The 18,684-nt window shown below is 45.1% G+C and overlaps 1 protein-coding gene across 1 annotated transcript in view; it reads right to left on the reverse strand.

Annotated features, from left to right (window-relative positions):
• The window catches only part of LOC124034659 (protein-methionine sulfoxide oxidase mical3a-like), a 122,447-nt gene that overhangs the window by 62,184 nt on the left and 41,579 nt on the right, over nucleotides 1-18,684 (reverse strand). Inside the window, 5 exon segments of the mRNA XM_046348120.1 lie at nucleotides 4,818-4,965; nucleotides 10,756-10,852; nucleotides 11,661-11,787; nucleotides 12,058-12,173; nucleotides 12,535-12,792. Of these exon segments, the coding sequence (XP_046204076.1) occupies nucleotides 4,818-4,965; nucleotides 10,756-10,852; nucleotides 11,661-11,787; nucleotides 12,058-12,173; nucleotides 12,535-12,792 (746 nt within the window).

Genomic DNA, 18,684 nt, shown 5'->3' on the forward strand with positions numbered 1-18,684 from the left:
GTCAAGCAAAGAAAAAGTACAAGCTTTAAAAAGCAGGCAAAGGTTTTCATTTGGACAAAGTTGTTTTAAGAGAAACCACTCCACTGCCCCTTGTGCCCCTTTCCGCTGGTCAAGTGGATTTATTTGAATGATACTGTACTGTAGTTATGATGTGCAACGAATACATTGTTTTAATGTGAAATGAATATGGTTGATTTTTAAGGTTAGGGAAAAGTGCAGTGAAAAGTAACACTTTTTAGGATATCAATATAAATTCATGTATTTATGGTTGGTTGTCATTTGGTCATGTCTTTTAATCATTATATGTATTGTTATTATTTTTACCATCAAAGACCACTTTGGAAACCAGTGTTTTAATTAATAATTCCAGGTGATATCCTCTGGGTCCACATTGTACATTTTGTGGTATATGTCTGTTACCCAAAATAAATTCAATTAAAATGTGAACTAATTGGAGCCGTCTGTGCACTGCCATTAATGCATATTTCCCATCCATGCAGCCTTTTCACACACCCCTGCCCCAGTCATCTGGACAATGAAAGGCAGCAGGGCAGAAGAGAACTACTTGGTAAACGTCAGTCAGGGTTATAATGCTAATCGCTGTGTAGCCAGCAGAGGGTAACAACTTAATCTCTCCACTCGTTAGGCAATGTGTGTGTCTCTGCTGTGTGTGTGTGTAGTAGTGGTACCATACATAATTTTCCCTGAAGCTACAGGCAATTTGACTCTGAGCTTTTACCTAATTTAGTGAAAAGCTAAGGCCTTGACAGCAAGTGCAGGAGATAAATAACAAATGCTACAAACAAAGTGGTAAAGCAGCACATCAGTCAGGCCATTCCAGTCAATGAAGGTCCCAGGCCATGATTACAAGTAAACCTAACCTGTAAGCATTTCTACAGGAGAAATCCAGATATACAGAACCAGTTAAAAGTTTGAACACACCTACTCATTTCAGGGTTGTTCTATATTTTTACTATTTTCTACATTATAGTGAAGACATCCAAACCATGAAATAACACATATCCAATCATGAAGTAACCAAAAAAAAAGTGTTCAATCAAAATAGATTTTATATTTGAGATTCTTCAAAGTAGCCATCCTTTGCTTTGATGACAGCTTTGCACACTCTTGGCATTCTCTCAACCAGCTTCATGAGGTAGTCACCTGGAATGCATTTCAATTAACAGGTGTGCATTGTTAAAAGTTCATGTATAATTTGAGCCAATCAGTTGTGTTATGAGAAGTTAGTGGTGGAATACAGAAGATAGCCCTATGGTAAAAGACCACGTCCATATTATGGAAAGAACAGCTCAAATAAGCAAAGAGAAATGACAGTCCTTTACTTTAAGATATGAAGGTCAGTGAATCTGGAAAATATCAAGAACTTTGAACGTTTCTACATGTGCAGTCGCAAAAACCATCAAGCGCTATGATGAAACTGGCTCTCATGAGGACCGACTAAGGAAAGGAAGACCCAGAGTTACCGTTGCTGCAGAGGATAAGTTCATTAGAGTTAACTGCACCTCAGATTGCAGCCCAAATAAATGCTTCACAGAGTTCAAGTAACAGACATCTCAACATCAACTGTTCAGAGGAATCAGGCCATGGTCGAACTGCTGCAAAGAAATCACCAATAAAGGACTACAATAAGAAGAAGAGACTTGCTTGGGCCAAGAAACACGAGCTATTGACATTAGACCGGCGGAAATCTGTCCTTTTGTCTGATGAGTCCAAATGTGATATTTTGGGTTCCAACCACCGTATCGGGGCGGCAGGATAGCCTAGTAGTTGGAGCGTTGGACTAGTAACCGGAAGATTGCAAGTTCAAATCCCCAAGCTGACAAGATACAAATCTGTCGTTCTGCCCCTGAACAGGCAGTTAACCCACTGTTCCTAGGCAGTCATTGAAAATAAGAATTTGTTCTTAACTGACTTGCCTAGTTAAATAACGGTAAAATCTTTGTGAGACGCAGAATAGGTGAACGGATGATCTCCGCATGTGTAGTTCCCACCGTGAAGCATGGAGGAGGAGTTGTGATGGTGTGGGGATGCTATACTGGTGATACTATCTGTGATTTATCTATAATTCAAGGCACACTTAAGCAGCATGGCTACCACAGAATTCTGCAATAATACACCATCCCATAAAGTTTGCGCTTAGTGGGACTATCATTTGTTTTTAACAGGACAATCAACTAACAAATCTCCAGGCTGTGTAAGGGCTATTTGACCAAGAAGGAGATTGATGGAGTGCTGCATCAGACAACCTGCCGCCACAATCACCTGACCTCAAACCAATTGAGATGGAGTTGGAAGGAAAATCTGTCATCAAGGCAAAAGGGTGACTAGTTTGAAGTATCTAAAATATTTAAAAAATATTTATATTTGTAGTACATTTCATATGTGTTATTTCATAGTTTCAATGTTTCATTATTATTCTACAATGTAGAAAATAGTTTTTTTTTAAATAAGAAAAACCCTTGAATGAGTTGTCCAAACGTTTTACTTGTACTGTATACTGGACAAAAATATAAATACAACAATTTCAGAGATTTTACTGAGCTACAGTACATAAAAGGAAATCAGTCAATTGAAATAAATACCAAAGGCCCTAATCTATGGATTTCAGATGACTGGGCAGGGGTGCAGCCATGATTGGGCATTGGAGGGCATTGGAGGGCATAGGCCAACCCACTTGGCAGCCAGGGCCACCCACTGAGGAGCAAACCCCAGCCAATCAGAATGAGTTTTTCCCCAGAAAAGGGCTTTATTACAGACAGAAATACTCCCCCCCCCACCCATTTTTGTGCATAGATAACTTTTTTTTGGGGGGGGGCCTCAGAATGTTCCGAATGTTCACCTTCCAACAGGAAATCAACCCTCAGCAGACAGTCAAGACGACACAGGAGTGGCTTCGGGACAATTGTCAATGTCATTGAGTGGCCCAGCCAGAGGCCGGACTTGAACCCGAACCAACATCTCTAAAGAAACTGGAAAATAGCTGTGCAGCGACACTCCCTATCCAATCTGACCGAGCTTGAGAAGAATGGGAGAAACTCCCAAAATACAGGTATGGCAAGCTTGTCGCTTCATACCCAAGAAGACTCAATGCTGTAATCGCTGCCAAAGGTGCTTCAATAAAGTACTGAGTAGAGGGTCTGAATACTTACAATGGCTTGCAAAAGTATTCACCCCCCCTTGGCATTTTTCCTATTTTATTGCCTAACAACCTGGAATTAAAATAGATTTTGGGGGGGTTTGTATCATTTGATTTACACAACATTCCTACCACTTTGAAGATGCAAATTAATTTTATTGTGAAACAAACAAGAAATAAGCCAAACTAAACTTGAGCGTGCATAACTATTCACCCCCAAAGCCAATAGTTTGTAGAACCACCTTTTGCAGCAATTACAGCTGCAAGTCTCTTGGGGTATGTCTCTAATAGCTTGGCACATCTAGCCACTGAGATTTTTGCCCAGTCTTCAAGGCAAACTTCTCCAGCTCCTTCAAGATGGATGGGTTTCGCTGGTGTATAGCAATCTTTAAGTCATACCACAGATTCTCAATTGGATTGAGGTCTGGACTTCTACTAGGCCATTCCAAGGCATTTAAATGTTTCCCCTTTAAACCACTCAAGTGTTGCTTATCAGTATGCTTACGGTTATTGTCCTGCTGGAAGGTGAACCTCCGTCCCAGTCTCAAATCTCTGGAAGGCTGAAACAGGTTTCCCTCGAGAATTTCCCTGTATTTAGCACCATCCATCATTCCTTCGATTCTGACCAGTTTCCAGTCCCTGCCGATGAAAAACATACACAGCATGATGCTGCCACCACCATGCTTCACTGTAGGGATGGTCTTTCAGGGTAATGAGAGGTGCTAGGTTTGCACCAGTCATAGCGTTTTCCTTGATGGCCAAAAAGCTCAATTTTAGTCTCATCTGACCAGAGTACCTTCTTCCATATGTTTGAGGAGTCTCCCACATGCCTTTTGGCAAACAAACAAAGATCTTTTATAATTTTTTTCTTTAAGCAATGGTTTTTGTCTGGCCACTCTTCCATAAAGCCCAGCTCTGTGGAGTGGATGGCTTAAAGTGGCCCTATGGACAGATACTCCAATCTCCGCTGTGAAGCGTTGCAGCTCCTTCAGGGTTATCTTTGGTCTCTTTGTTGCCTCTCTGATTAATGCCCTCCTTGCCTGGTCCGTGAGTTTTGCTGGCAGGCCCTCTCTTGGTGGCAGGTTTGTTGTGGTGCCATATTCTTTTAATTTTTTAAATAATATGTTCAACGTTTCGGATATTCTTTTACAACCCTTTAGTGATCTGTATTTTTTGTATTTGTCCCTGACCTGCTTGGAGAGCTGTTTGGTCTTCATGGTGCCCCTTGCTTAGTTGTGTTGCAGACTCTGGGACCTTCCAGGACAGGTGTATATACACCTAGATTGCACACAGGTGGACGTAACTACTTATGTGACTTCTGAAGGTAATTGTCTGCAGCAGATCTTATTTAAGGGCTTCATAGCAAAGGGTGAATACATATGCACACACCACTTTTCTGTTTTTTTGTTGTTTTTGTTTCACTTCACCAATTTGGAACATGAAATCCAAATAAAAATCCATTTAAATTACAAGTTGTAATGTACAAGTTGTAAAGTTGTAATGCAACAAAATAGGAAACACGCCAAGGGGGATGAAAACTTTTGCAAGGCACTGTATGTAAATGTGATTGTTTTGCTTTGGCATCATGGGGTATTGTGAATAAGGCTGTAACGTCTGAATTATGAATTATTTCCGAATGCACTGTATATACACGACTCACATGAGGTCAGGTCTGTAGCGGTGGATGAGGGAACACAGGGCCATGCCACTCTTCCAGGACATGGTGAGGTCGGTCACACTGACTTTCCTGTAGCCCTCTGTCTGTCTCTGACACCAGTTCAGCAGCTTGCTGGAGCGAGCGATGGACTCTGGGAAAGGAAAAGTAATAAGTGACTAGTGGATGATAACATGTTTGGGACCAGGGCTTAGGGTGTTTTAGACCAAACAGTCAGATGTTCTGCTCTTTGGAGTGTTCATACAGTCACTTCAATAGTGTTTACATACCGTTTTAACCACTTTATATAGAAAAAAAAGTATTTAGTCAGCCACCAATTGTGAAAGTTCTCCCACTTAAAAAGATGAGAGGCCTGTAATTTTCATCATATGTACACTTCAACTATGACGGACAAAATGAGGGGGGGGGGAATCCCGAAAATCACATAGGATTTTTAATGAATTTATTTGCAAATTATGGTGGAAAATAAGTATTTGGTCAATAACAAAAGTTTCTCAATACTTCGTTATATACCCTTTGTTGGCAATGACAGAGGTCAAACGTTTTCTGTAAGTCTTCACAAGGTTTTCACACACTATTGCTGGAATTTTGGCCCATTCCTCCATGCAGATCTCCTCTAGAGCATTGATGTTTTGGGGCTGTTGCTGGGCAACACGGACTTTCAACTCCCTCCAAAGATGTTCTATGGGGTTGAGATCTGGAGACTGGCTAGGCCACTACAGGACCTTGAAATGCTTCTTACGAAGCCACTCCTTCGTTGCCCGGGCGGTGTGTTTGGAATCATTGTCATGCTGAAAGACCCAGCCACGTTTCATCTTCAATGCCCTTGCTGATGGTAGGCTTGGTTACTTTGGTCCCAGCTCTCTTCAGGTCATTCACTAGGTACCCCCGTGTGGTTCTGGGATTTTTGCTCACCGTTCTTGTGATCATTTTGACCCCATGGGGTGAGATCTTGCGTGGAGCCCCAGATCGAGGGAGATTATCAGTGGTCTTGTATGTCTTCCATTTCCTAATAATTGTTCCCACAGTTGATTTCTTCAAACCAAGTTGCTTACCTATTGCAGATTCGGTCTTCCCATTCTGGTGCAGGTCTACAATTTTGTTTCTGGTGTCCTTTGACAGCTCTTTGGTCTTGGCCATAGTGGAGTTTGGAGTGTGACTGTTTGAGGTTGTGGACAGGTGTCTTTTATACTGATAACAAGTTCCAACAGGTTCCATTAATATAAGTAGTGAGTGGAGGACAGAGGAGCCTCTTAAAGAAGAAGTTACAGGTCTGTGAGAGCCAGAAATCCTGCTTGTTTGTAGGTGACCAAATACTCATTTTCCACCATAATTTGCAAATAAATTCATTAAAAATCCTACAATGTGATTTTCTTTTCTCATTTTGTCTGTCATAGTTGAAGTGTACCTATGATGAAAATTACAGGCCTCGTCTTTTCAAGTGGGAGAACTTGCACAATTGGTGGCTGACTAAATACTTTTTTGCCCCACTGTATGTATGTATGTATGTACAGTTGAAGTCGGAAGTTTACATACACCTTCGCCAAATACATTTAAACTTTTTCACAATTCCTGACATTGAATCCAAGTAAAAATTCCCTGTCTTAGGTCAATTAGAATCACCACTTTATTTTAATAATGTGAAATGTCAGAATAATAGTAGCGAGAATTAATAATTTCAGCTTTTATTTATTTATTCACATTCCCATTGGGTCAGAAGTTTACATGCACTCAATTAGTATTTGGTAGCATTGCCTTTAAATTGTTTAACTTGGGTCAAACATTTTGGGTAGCCTTCCACAAGCTTCCCACAATAAGTTGGGTGAATTTTGGCCCATTCCTCCTGACAGAGCTGGTGTAACTGAGTCAGGTTTGTAAGGCCTCCTTGCTCGCACATGCTTTTTCAGTTCTGCCCACAAATTGTCTATAGGATTGAGGTCTGGGCTTTGTGATGGCCTTGGACTTTGTTGCCCTTAAGCCATTTTGCCACAACTTTGGAAGTATGCTTGGGGTCAATGTCCATTTGGAAGACCCATTTGCAAAAAAGCTTTAACTTCCTGACTGATGTCTTGAGATGTTGCTTCAATATATCCACATAATTTTCCTTCTCATGAAGCCATCTATTTTGTGCAGTGCACCAGTCCCTCCTGCAGCAAAACACCCACACAACATGATAACATAACAGATAACACTGCTACTCCTACTGCTCTCTCTTCGTCCGCCCACGTGTTCTCGCACACCCCGAGAGCTTCTGGTCAGCGGGGTGGTGGCATAGGGATCCTTATCTCTCCCATGTGGTCATTCTCTCTTTCTCCCCTTACCCATCTGTCTATCGCCTCCTTTGAATTTCATGCTGTCACAGTTACCAGCCCTTTCAAGCTTAACATCCTTATCATTTATCGCCCTCCAGGTCCCCTCGGAGAGTTCATCAATGAGCTTGATGCCTTGATAAGCTCCTTTCCTGAGGACGGCTCACCTCTCACAGTTCTGGGCGACTTTAACCTCCCCACGTCTACCTTTGACTCATTCCTCTCTGCCTTCTTCTTTCCACTCCTCTCCTCTTTTGACCTCACCCTCTCACCTTCCCCCTACTCACAAGGCAGGCAATACGCTCGACCTCATCTTTACTAGATGCTGTTCTTCCACTAACCTCATTGCAACTCCCCTCCAAGTCTCCGACCACTACCTTGTATCCTTTTCCCTCTCGCTCTCATCCAACACTTCCCACACTGCCCCTACTCGGATGGTATCGCGCCGTCCCAACCTTCGCTCTCTCTCCCCCGCTACTCTCTCCTCTTCCATCCTATCATCTCTTCCCTCTGCTCAAACCTTCTCCAACCTATCTCCTGATTCTGCCTCCTCAACCCTCCTCTCCTCCCTTTCTGCATCCTTTGACTCTCTATGTCCCCTATCTTCCAGGCCGGCTCGGTCCTCCCCTCCCGCTCCGTGGCTTGACGACTCAATGCGAGCTCACAGAACAGGGCTCCGGAAGGCCGAGCGGAAATGGAGGAAAACTCGCCTCCCTGCGGACCTGGCATCCTTTCACTCCCTCCTCTCTACATTTTCCTCCTCTGTCTCTGCTGCTAAAGCCACTTTCTACCACTCTAAATTCCAAGCATCTGCCTCTAACCCTAGGAAGCTCTTTGCCACATTCTCCTCCCTCCTGAATCTTCCTCCCCTCCCCCCCTCCTCCCTCTCTGCAGATGACTTCGTCAACCATTTTGAAAAGAAGATCGACGACATCCGATCCTCGTTTGCTAAGTCAAACAACACCGCTGGTTCTGCTCACACTGCCCTACCCTGTGCTCTGACCTCTTTCTCCCCTCTCTCTCCAGATGAAATCTCGCGTCTTGTGACGGCCGGCCGCCCAACAACCTGCCCGCTTGACCCTATCCCCTCCTCTCTTCTCCAGACCATTTCCGGAGACCTTCTCCCTTACCTCACCTCGCTCATCAACTTATCCCTGACCGCTGGCTACGTCCCTTCCGTCTTCAAGAGAGCGAGAGTTGCACCCCTTCTGAAAAAACCTACACTCGATCCCTCCGATGTCAACAACTACAGACCAGTATCCCTTCTTTCTTTTCTCTCCAAAACTCTTGAACGTGCCGTCCTTGGTCAGCTCTCCCGCTATCTCTCTCAGAATGACCTTCTTGATCCAAATCAGTCAGGTTTCAAGACTAGTCATTCAACTGAGACTGCTCTTCTCTGTATCACGGAGGCGCTCCGCACCGCTAAAGCTAACTCTCTCTCCTCTGCTCTCATCCTTCTAGACCTATCGGCTGCCTTCGATACTGTGAACCATCAGATCCTCCTCTCCACCCTCTCCGAGTTGGGCATCTCCGGCGCGGCCCACGCTTGGATTGCGTCCTACCTGACAGGTCGCTCCTACCAGGTGGCGTGGCGAGAATCTGTCTCCTCACCACGCGCTCTCACCACTGGTGTCCCCCAGGGCTCTGTTCTAGGCCCTCTCCTATTCTCACTATACACCAAGTCACTTGGCTCTGTCATAACCTCACATGGTCTCTCCTATCATTGCTATGCAGACGACACACAATTAATCTTCTCCTTTCCCCCTTCTGATGACCAGGTGGCGAATCGCATCTCTGCATGTCTGGCAGACATATCAGTGTGGATGACGGATCACCACCTCAAGCTGAACTTCGGCAAGACGGAGCTGCTCTTCCTCCCGGGGAAGGACTGCCCGTTCCATGATCTCGCCATCACGGTTGACAACTCCATTGTGTCCTCCTCCCAGAGCGCTAAGAACCTTGGCGTGATCCTGGACAACAAACTGTCGTTCTCAACTAACATCAAGGCGGTGGCCCGTTCCTGTAGGTTCATGCTCTACAACATCCGCAGAGTACGACCCTGCCTCACACAGGAAGCGGCGCAGGTCCTAATCCAGGCACTTGTCATCTCCCGTCTGGATTACTGCAACTCGCTGTTGGCTGGGCTCCCTGCCTGTGCCATTAAACCCCTACAACTCATCCAGAACGCCGCAGCCCGTCTAGTGTTCAACCTTCCCAAGTTCTCTCACGTCACCCCGCTCCTCCGCTCTCTCCACTGGCTTCCAGTTGAAGCTCGCATCCGCTACAAGACCATGGTGCTTGCCTACGGAGCTGTGAGGGGAACGGCACCTCAGTACCTCCAGGCTCTGATCAGGCCCTACACCCAAATAAGGGCACTGCGTTCATCCACCTCTGGCCTGCTCGCCTCCCTACCACTGAGGAAGTACAGTTCCCGCTCAGCTCAGTCAAAACTGTTCGCTGCTCTGGCTCCCCAATGGTGGAACAAACTCCCTCACGACGCCAGGACAGCGGAGTCAATCACCACCTTCCGGAGACACCTGAAACCCCACCTCTTTAAGGAATACCTAGGATAGGATAAAGTAATCCTTCTCACCCCCCTCCCCCTTAAAATATTTAGATGCACTATTGTAAAGTGGTTGTTCCACTGGATGTCATAAGGTGAATGCACCAATTTGTAAGTCGCTCTGGATAAGAGCGTCTGCTAAATGACTTAAATGTAAATGTAAATGTAATGATGCTGCCACCCCCGTGCTTCACGGTTGGGAAGGTGTTCTTCAGCTTGCAAGCTTCCCCCAGTTTGTTTTGGCTGATTTCTTTGATTGACATCATGGGAAAATCTAAAGAGGCACTGAGTTTGAAGGTAGGCCTTGAAATACATCCACAGGTACACCTTCAATTGTCTCAAATTATGTCAATTACCCTATCAGAAGCTTCTAATGCTATGACATCATTTTCTGGAATTTAACAAGGTATTTAAAGGCACTTAGTGTATGTAAACTTCTGACCCACTGGAATTGTGATACAGTGAATTATAAGTGAAATAATCTGTCTGTAAACAGTTGTTGGAAAAATGACTTGTGTCATGCACAAAGTAGATGTCCTAACCAACTTGCCAAAACTATTGTTTGTTAACAACAAATTTGTGGAGTGGTTGAAAAACGAGTTAATGACCTCAAGTGTATGCAAACTTTCAACTGTATGTACGTATGTATATATGGTACTAGTCCAAAGTTTGTGCCATTTCACCATCCCCTTAATGACCATGTTAGTGACCATAAAGTAAATCAAATAAAATCAGTCCATCCAGCAAGTCACATGACATCATGGCAGTTGCTAGTTTCTACGGTTAAGGACTATTATGAAGGAATCGTCAGATGATCATGCATTTGGACCTAAACCATTAATGATATTACCTTGGAAATGCTTCTCAAGCAGGTTATGGTCTAGGTTGAAAGCAATTCATTGTTACATTTCGGTGATTGTAATAATGTCCAGGTCCCAAAAACAAGAGACTTTGGAAAACAGACATGAATGACAAATAAATAATATGAACTTAACTAAATAACTGAATACATTTGGTATGAAACATCATATAGCTTATTTTGACTACTTACCATTTCGGGTGAGCTTGGGTGTTGACGAGGTCACTACATTCTCCATTTCGATACGCAGTTCACGGCTTGAATCCCCTGTGTCAATGAGGTGTTGTACCTGACAACAACAGAGTGGGGTGGGATTTCACATAAGACATCTTCCATAGGTCATAGCTACTGCCAGGAGTTTTTGCTGAGCATCTGGACTGAAAGAAACTCTGCTTCTTAGTTATGTTTTGAGCTGCTGCCCTCCAGACGGAGTTTAAGGGTCCCACTGTTCAGGAAGAATAGCAACGAGGCAAGTTTCATTCCATCAGCCACCAGTCTGTTGAACAGTGGGATATAGGACAGATGCAGGCCAAACACACGGTCGGACAGTAGGCCGCAGAAACTTTGAATATTTGAAAATGTAGATGTGTGACTTGTGTACTAACTTTCCAGTTTTACATACTGCATGTAATAATATTACATGTGTTGTGTTTTTGAATGAATTGTTTATTTTTTTTACCTTTATTTAACTAGGCAAGTCAATTAAATAACAAATTCTTATTTTCAATGACGGCCTAGGAACAGTGAGTTAACTGCCTTGTTCAGGGGCAGAACGACAGATTTTTACCTTGACAGCTTGGGGATTCGATCTTGCAACCTTTCGGTTACTAGTCCAAAGCTCTAACCACTAGGCAACCGGCAGAATGCTGACATCACACAATGAAATGGACAATAAAGTATAATCGCATCGTGTGTGTGTGCCTCTCTAGTTACGCAGACACAGGATTTTCATTCACAAGATGGTTAGGTAGTCAGGACAAATGTTAGGTAGTCAGTTCTGGCCCTACTCAAACTGGATATCATACACAGAGCATTATGGGTACTGTAGTTCATCATGTTACAATCACACAGTCCTATGATCTCAGTGTATACACTACCTGGTTGGGCCTGAGGAAGTGGAGGCTGATGTTAGGGTAGCGCGTGGTGGGATCCACACTGTAGTGGCTGAAATTTTTACTGATGTTCTCTGGCGTTGTCTGAGGCAGCAGGCGATATATGCTCTCCCTGAAAAAGAGGAGACCATGGTTACTGAATTATAGAAGGCAACAGAACAGGATTTAAAACATTCCATTCAGAGCTCCAGAGGCTCTTATTCCATTACAACTACAGGAGGGGCAGACAGTGAAGCACTCGGAGATAAAGCACTCAGAGATAACAGTGCGTCGAGGGTGTGTGAGTGTATGAGAGAGAGAGGGATAATGAGTATGTGTGTGCGAGCGTGAAAGTCTGACGTGCGAGTATAATGTGTGTGTTATGACATGTCTGCTCCCTCACCTCTCAGCCAGCACATCCAGAGGTGTGTTTCCCTGGGCCCAGCTCTTCACCATCCAGCCTGAGTCCATGGCTGCCAGGAAACCCCGGGCTATACCAGTTCCCATGGGCCAGAAGGGCTAGAGAGAGGGACAAATACAGTAACGTGGTGAACTCCCAAGTAAGCATACAGAGAAGAATAAAATCTACTTAAACAATACACCTTTTTTTTAAATATATATGTATGTATATATGTATACATACATACACATTTTTGTTAATGTAAAATTGCCTGTTTTAAGTAAGCAAACGTCAATCCACATGTCATCCTTGATAACTTGAATCTCTCTCTCGATTCACTGTAATTTCTTCACACACATGCTCACGCTTTACTCCCATTTGTATACACAAGACAGTCAGACACTACCTTATCCAGAGTGACAGACAGAGTATATCTTCTAAGTGAGGCTGAAACACCCTCGGCCCAGTAGCCTTCCTCACCTCCAGTAGACTGTCCCCCACCAGAGACACCAGTAGCTGGTGACCATTGCGTTGGCGCACGAGCGCCGCATTTTCTGAGGCGTACATGCAGGTGAAGTCGAACATGGCCACGTCGGGCTGTCCGTAGTGGTTGATGGCAAAGTCCAGAGTGGGCAGCTGGTGGTTGGTGGAGAAGTCTGCGGCCTCGCGGGCATAAGAGAGAAGAGCCTCCTGGTCCACGTTAGCCCTAGACAGCAGCATCTCTGTGTCTGCATAATCCTGGAGAAGACTGGGAGGTTAGATGGCTCAGATGACTGGAGGACTGAGAGACACTAAGGATAAGAGACTGCATGTAACATGGCCTGTCACGCAAAGAATGGTGCATGACATCCATGCAGTGTATTTGGAAATGGAAATATTTTACACAGGAGGTTATCCTTGACCACCAAAGCAGTTCTTTCATTTCAAATCAAGCCAATGTCATTCTGAAGTAATATTGAATTTAATAAACATAGGGCCATTTAAATGTATTTCATTCGTACTAGAACAATCAAACACCAACATAGTCTATAATACCCAACTCCCAGCTACTGTGTGTAGCGAGACGCCTATCGATCTCCAGAATGTAGCATCAAATCAAGGCCTGCTTGAACCTGTTTGGGCTAGGGGGCAGCATTTTTACTTTTGGAGGAAAAGCGTGCCCAGTGTAAACTGCCTGCTACTCAGTCCCAGATGCTAATATATGCATATTATTAGTAGTATTGGATAGAAAACACTCTGAAGTTTCTAAAACTGTTTGAATGATGTCTGAGTATAACAGAACTCATATGGCAGGCAAAAACCTGAGAAAAAAATCCAACCAGGAAGTGGGAAATCTGAGGTTTGTAGTTTTTCAACTCAGCCCCTATTGAAGATACAGTGGGATGGTCATTTTGCACTTCCCAAAGCTCCCACTTGATGTCAACAGTCTTTGGAACATTGTTTCAGGCTTCTACTGTGATGGGGGGCTGAATGAGAGGGGAATGAATCAGAGGTCTGTCAGAGAGCAATGAGCTGGTCACGCGCATTCACATGAGAGGTAGCTCGCGTTCCATTGCTTGTCTACGGACAAAGGAATTCTCCGGTTGGGACATTATTGAAGATTTATGATAAAAACATCCTAAAGATTGATTCTATACTTCGTTTGATATGTTTCTACGACCAGTAATATAACTTTTTGGACTTTTCGTCCAACCTTTCCGCTGGACTTGCACACATTTGGATTTGTTTACCAAACGCCCTAACAAAAGGAGGTATATGGACATAAATTATGAACTTTATCGAACAAATCAAACATTTGTGGAACTGGGATTCCTGGGAGTGCATTCTGATGAAGATCAAAGGTTGGTGAAAATGTATAATGCTATTTCTGACTAATGTTGACTACACAAAATGGCAGATATCTTTTTGGCTTGTTTGGGCTCTGAATGCTGTACTCAGATTATTGCATGTTGTGCTTTCGCCGTAAAGTTTTTTTGACATCTGACACAGCGGTTGCATTAACCACTTGGAACACTAGGGGCAGTATTTCATTATTGGATGAAAAAAACGTTCCCGTTTTAAACAAGATATTTTGTCACGAAAAGATGCGACTGTGCATATAATTGACAGCTTTGGAAAGAAAACACTCTGACGTTTCCAAAACTGCAAAGATATTATCTGTGAGTGCCACAGAACTGATGCAACAGGCGAAACCAAGATGAAACTTCAAACAGGAAGTGAGCCAAATGTTTGAGGCGCTGTTTTCCATTGTCTCCTTATATGGCTGTGAATGCGCCCTGAACGAGCCTACACTTTCTGCCGTTTCCCCAAGGTGTCTGCAGCATTGTGACGTGTTTGTAGGCATATCATTGGAAGATTGGCCATAAGAGACTACATTTACCAGGTGTCCGCCCGGTGTCCTTTGTCGAAATTGGTGCTTAATCTTCAGCTGCAAGCATTCTTCCATGTGATTCAGAGGAGAGAGCAGACTTCCACGAACGATATATCATCAAAGAGATATGTGAAAAACACCTTGAGGATTGATTCTAAACAACGTTTACCATGTTTCAGTCGATATTATGGAGTTAATTTTGAAAAAAGTTTGGCGTTATGATGACTGAATTTTCGTTTTTTTTGGGTAGCCAAACGTGACGAACAAAACGGATCGATTTCTCCTACACAAAGAATCTTTCAGGAAAAACGGAACATTTTCTATCTAACTGAGAGTCTCATTGAAAACATCCGAAGTTCTTCAAAGGTAAATTATTTTATTTGAATGCTTTTCTTGTTTTTGTGAAAATGTTGCCCGCTGAATGCTACGCTAAATGCTATGCTAGCTATCAATAATCTTACACAAATGCTTGTTTTGCTATGGTTGAAAAGCATATTTTGAAAATCTGAGATGACAGTGTTAACAAAAGGCTAAGCTTGAGAGCTAATATTTATTTAATTTCATTTGCGATTTTCATGAAAAGTTAACGTTGTTTTATGCTAATGAGCTTGCAGGGATAATTACACTCCTGGATACAGGTTTTTTTCCCGGCCGCACACCTAAACCCATAGGGGAGGGTCCGGGTGGGCGTCTGTCCACGGTGGCGGCTCCGGCTCGGGACGTGGACCCCACTCCAACCAAGTCTTAGGACGCATTACAAGGGACTATGATTGGCGACCCTCGCTGCCGACCTTGGCCTAATAACCCTCACCAAGGACCACACTGGACTGAGGGGCAGCTCGGGACTGAGGGGCAGCTCGGGACTGAGGGGCAGCTCGGGACTGAGGGGCAGCTCGGGACTGAGGGGCAGCTCGGGACTGAGGGGAAGCTCGGGACTGAGGGGAAGCTCAGGCAGGTAGTTGGCTCTGGCAGATCCTGGCTAGCTGGTGGTTCTGGCAGATCCTGGCTGACTGGCGGCTCTGGCTGCTCCATGCAGACTGGCAGCTCTGGCTGCTCCATGCAGACTGGCAGCTCTGGCTGCTCCATGCAGACTGGCAGCTCTGGCTGCTCCATGCAGACTGGCAGCTCTGGCTGCTCCATGCAGACTGGCAGCTCTGGCTGCTCCATGCAGACTGGCAGCTCTGGCTGCTCCATGCAGACTGGCAGCTCTGGCTGCTCCATGCAGACTGGCAGCTCTGGCTGCTCCATGCAGACTGGCAGCTCTGGCTGCTCCATGCAGACTGGCAGCTCTGGCTGCTCCATGCAGACTGGCAGCTCTGGCTGCTCCATGCAGACTGGCTGCTCCATGCAGACTGGCAGCTCCATGCAGACTGGCAGCTCCATGCAGACTGGCAGCTCCATGCAGACTGGCAGCTCCATGCAGACTGGCAGCTCCATGCAGACTGGCAGCTCCATGCAGACTGGCAGCTCCATGCAGACTGGCAGCTCCATGCAGACTGGCAGCTCCATGCAGACTGGCAGCTCTGAACAGGCAGGAGACTCCGGCAACGCTGGAGAGAAGGAAGGCTCTGGCTGCGCTAAACAGGCGGGAGACTCCGGCAGCTAAACAGGCGGGAGACTCCGGCAGCTAAACAGGCGGGAGACTCCGGCAGCTAAACAGGCGGGAGACTCCGGCAGCTAAACAGGCGGGAGACTCCGGCAGCTAAACAGGCGGGAGACTCCGGCAGCTAAACAGGCGGGAGACTCCGGCAGCTAAACAGGCGGGAGACTCCGGCAGCTAAACAGGCGGGAGACTCCGGCAGCTAAACAGGCGGGAGACTCCGGCAGCTAAACAGGCGGGAGACTCCGGCAGCTAAACAGGCGGGAGACTCCGGCAGCTAAACAGGCGGGAGACTCCGACAGCACTAAACAGGCGGGAGACTCCGACAGCACTAAACAGGCGGGAGACTCCGACAGCACTAAACAGGCGGGAGACTCCGACAGCACTAAACAGGCGGGAGACTCCGACAGCACTAAACAGGCGGGAGACTCCGACAGCACTAAACAGGCGGGAGACTCCGACAGCACTGGAGAGGAGAAAGGCTCTGGCAGCGCTGAACAGGCGAGGCGCACCCCCAATACATTTTTGGGGCTGACTCTCGGGCTTCCTTCTGCGCCGCCGTGCTTTTCTCTTCAACTCCATTCTTCTATAGCCCTCTTCGCACTGCTCCAGCGAATCCCAGGCGGGCTCCGGCACTCTCTCTGGGTCGACCGCCCACCCGTCTATTTCCTCCCAAGTCGTATACTCTAAACTTCGTAGCTCCTGCTGCCGCTGCCTGTCACCATGCTGCTTGGTCCTGGTGTGGTGGGTGATTCTGTTACGGTTTTCTTCCGTCGAAGTAGAGTCGGACCAAAATGCAGCATGGTAATTTCCATACATGTTTATTGAACGACAAAAACACGAACAATACAAAACAACAAACGGAACGTGAAAACCTATACAGCCTATCTGGTGACTACAAACACAGAGATAGGAACAATCACCCACAAAACACTCAAAGAATATGGCTGCCTAAATATGGTTCCCAATCAGAGACAACGAAAATCACCTGCCACAGATTAAGAACCGCCTCAGGCAACCATAGACTTTCCTAGACAATCCTATTCAATACCACAATCCCAATACCTACTAAAACCCCAATACAAAAACACACCACAAAATAAACCCATGTCACACCCTGGCCTGACCAAATAAATAAAGAAAACACAAAATACTAAGACCAAGGCGTGACATACACAAATACTTGTTTTGCTATGGTTGAAAAGCGTATTTTGAAAATCTGAGATGACAGTGTTGTTAACAAAAGGCTAAGCTTGAGAGCTAGGATATTTATTTTATTTCATTTGCGATTTTCATGTTATGGTAATGAGCTTGAGGCTGTATTCACGATCCCGGATCCCGGATCCGGGATGGCTAGAATCAAGAGGTTATTAAGGAGAAGTTTATCTAAAGTTCCATGTATAATAGTTGTATCTATTATCAATGTTTATGATGAGTATATCTGTGAATTGACGTGGCTCTCTGCAAAATCACTGCATGTTTTGGAACTACCAATGTAAATTGAGATTTTTGGATATAAATATGCACTTTATCGAACAAAACACACATTTATTGTGTAACATGAAGTCCTATGAGTGTCATCTGATGAAGATCAAAGTTTAGTGATTAATTTGATCTATATTTCTGCTTTTTGTGACTCGTCTCTCTGGCTGGAAAAATGGCTGTATTTTTCTGTGACTTGGTGGTGACCTAACATAATCGTTTGTGGAGCTTTCGCTGTAAAGCCTTTTTGAAATCAGACACTGTGGCTGGATTAACGAGAATGCTATCTTTAAAAATGGTGCCTAATACTTGTATGCTTGAGAAATTTGATTTATGAGATTTCTGTTTGAATTCGGCGCCTTGAAATTTCACTGGCTGTTGGCGAGGGGTTCCGCCCGTTCCCAGACAGGTTAAATGACCGTTTTGAAAGAGGGCGGTGAGAGGCACATTCTTTTCCTTCCCTGGCTAGGCTGGGCCGGCACCGCCGGGCTGACTGACTGGCGAGATGGATGGGTGGGGAGAAGCAGACAGAGGATCTGAGAGGGTGTTGTTCTCTGATTCATGGTGCTGGGTGGAAGTGTGGACCCGACCCAGCACTCGCCCGCCTGGCTGCCTGCCCTTTCCCAGGGGCAGGATGGAGCAGTAAAAAGAGACTAGAGAGTGAATTCCATTGCTATAAAAGGACCTCGCTTGGAAGTAAGTAATCTTGAAGAAAAGAGTGTGAGCAGTAAGGGGTCTGTCCACCCACACCCCCATTGCAACACACACACAGCTCATTAGGGATTATGCAAACTTGGCAGGCGTGGAGACGGGCGACCCCGTGTGAAAACAGTGAAGTCTGAAACACAGGACATAGTGTGTCCACTCTCACGTCCCAGCTCAGCCTACAGCCTGGCTCAACTCATCAGGGTCATATTCATTAGTGCACACTTGTAGCAAAACTTTTGCAACTGAAATTGTCAATTTTCTTCCCTTTGATGGCGAATGACTACGACCCAGCACAAGACCTACAGTGCCCTGTTCAGGCCTTCAACTGTATTACCCTGATTATGACTGCTGATGAAAATTCAGTCAGTGCTAATTAAAAACTCCAATCCAATTATCAAAAGGGTAACACTTCCTAACTTCTTGAATGCCTTGTTAACAATTTTGATATGGTTTGCAAAACATTATCAAA

The sequence above is a fragment of the Oncorhynchus gorbuscha genome, linkage group LG01 (assembly GCF_021184085.1).
Source record: "Oncorhynchus gorbuscha isolate QuinsamMale2020 ecotype Even-year linkage group LG01, OgorEven_v1.0, whole genome shotgun sequence".
In the NCBI taxonomy this organism is placed as follows: Eukaryota; Metazoa; Chordata; class Actinopteri; order Salmoniformes; family Salmonidae; genus Oncorhynchus; species Oncorhynchus gorbuscha.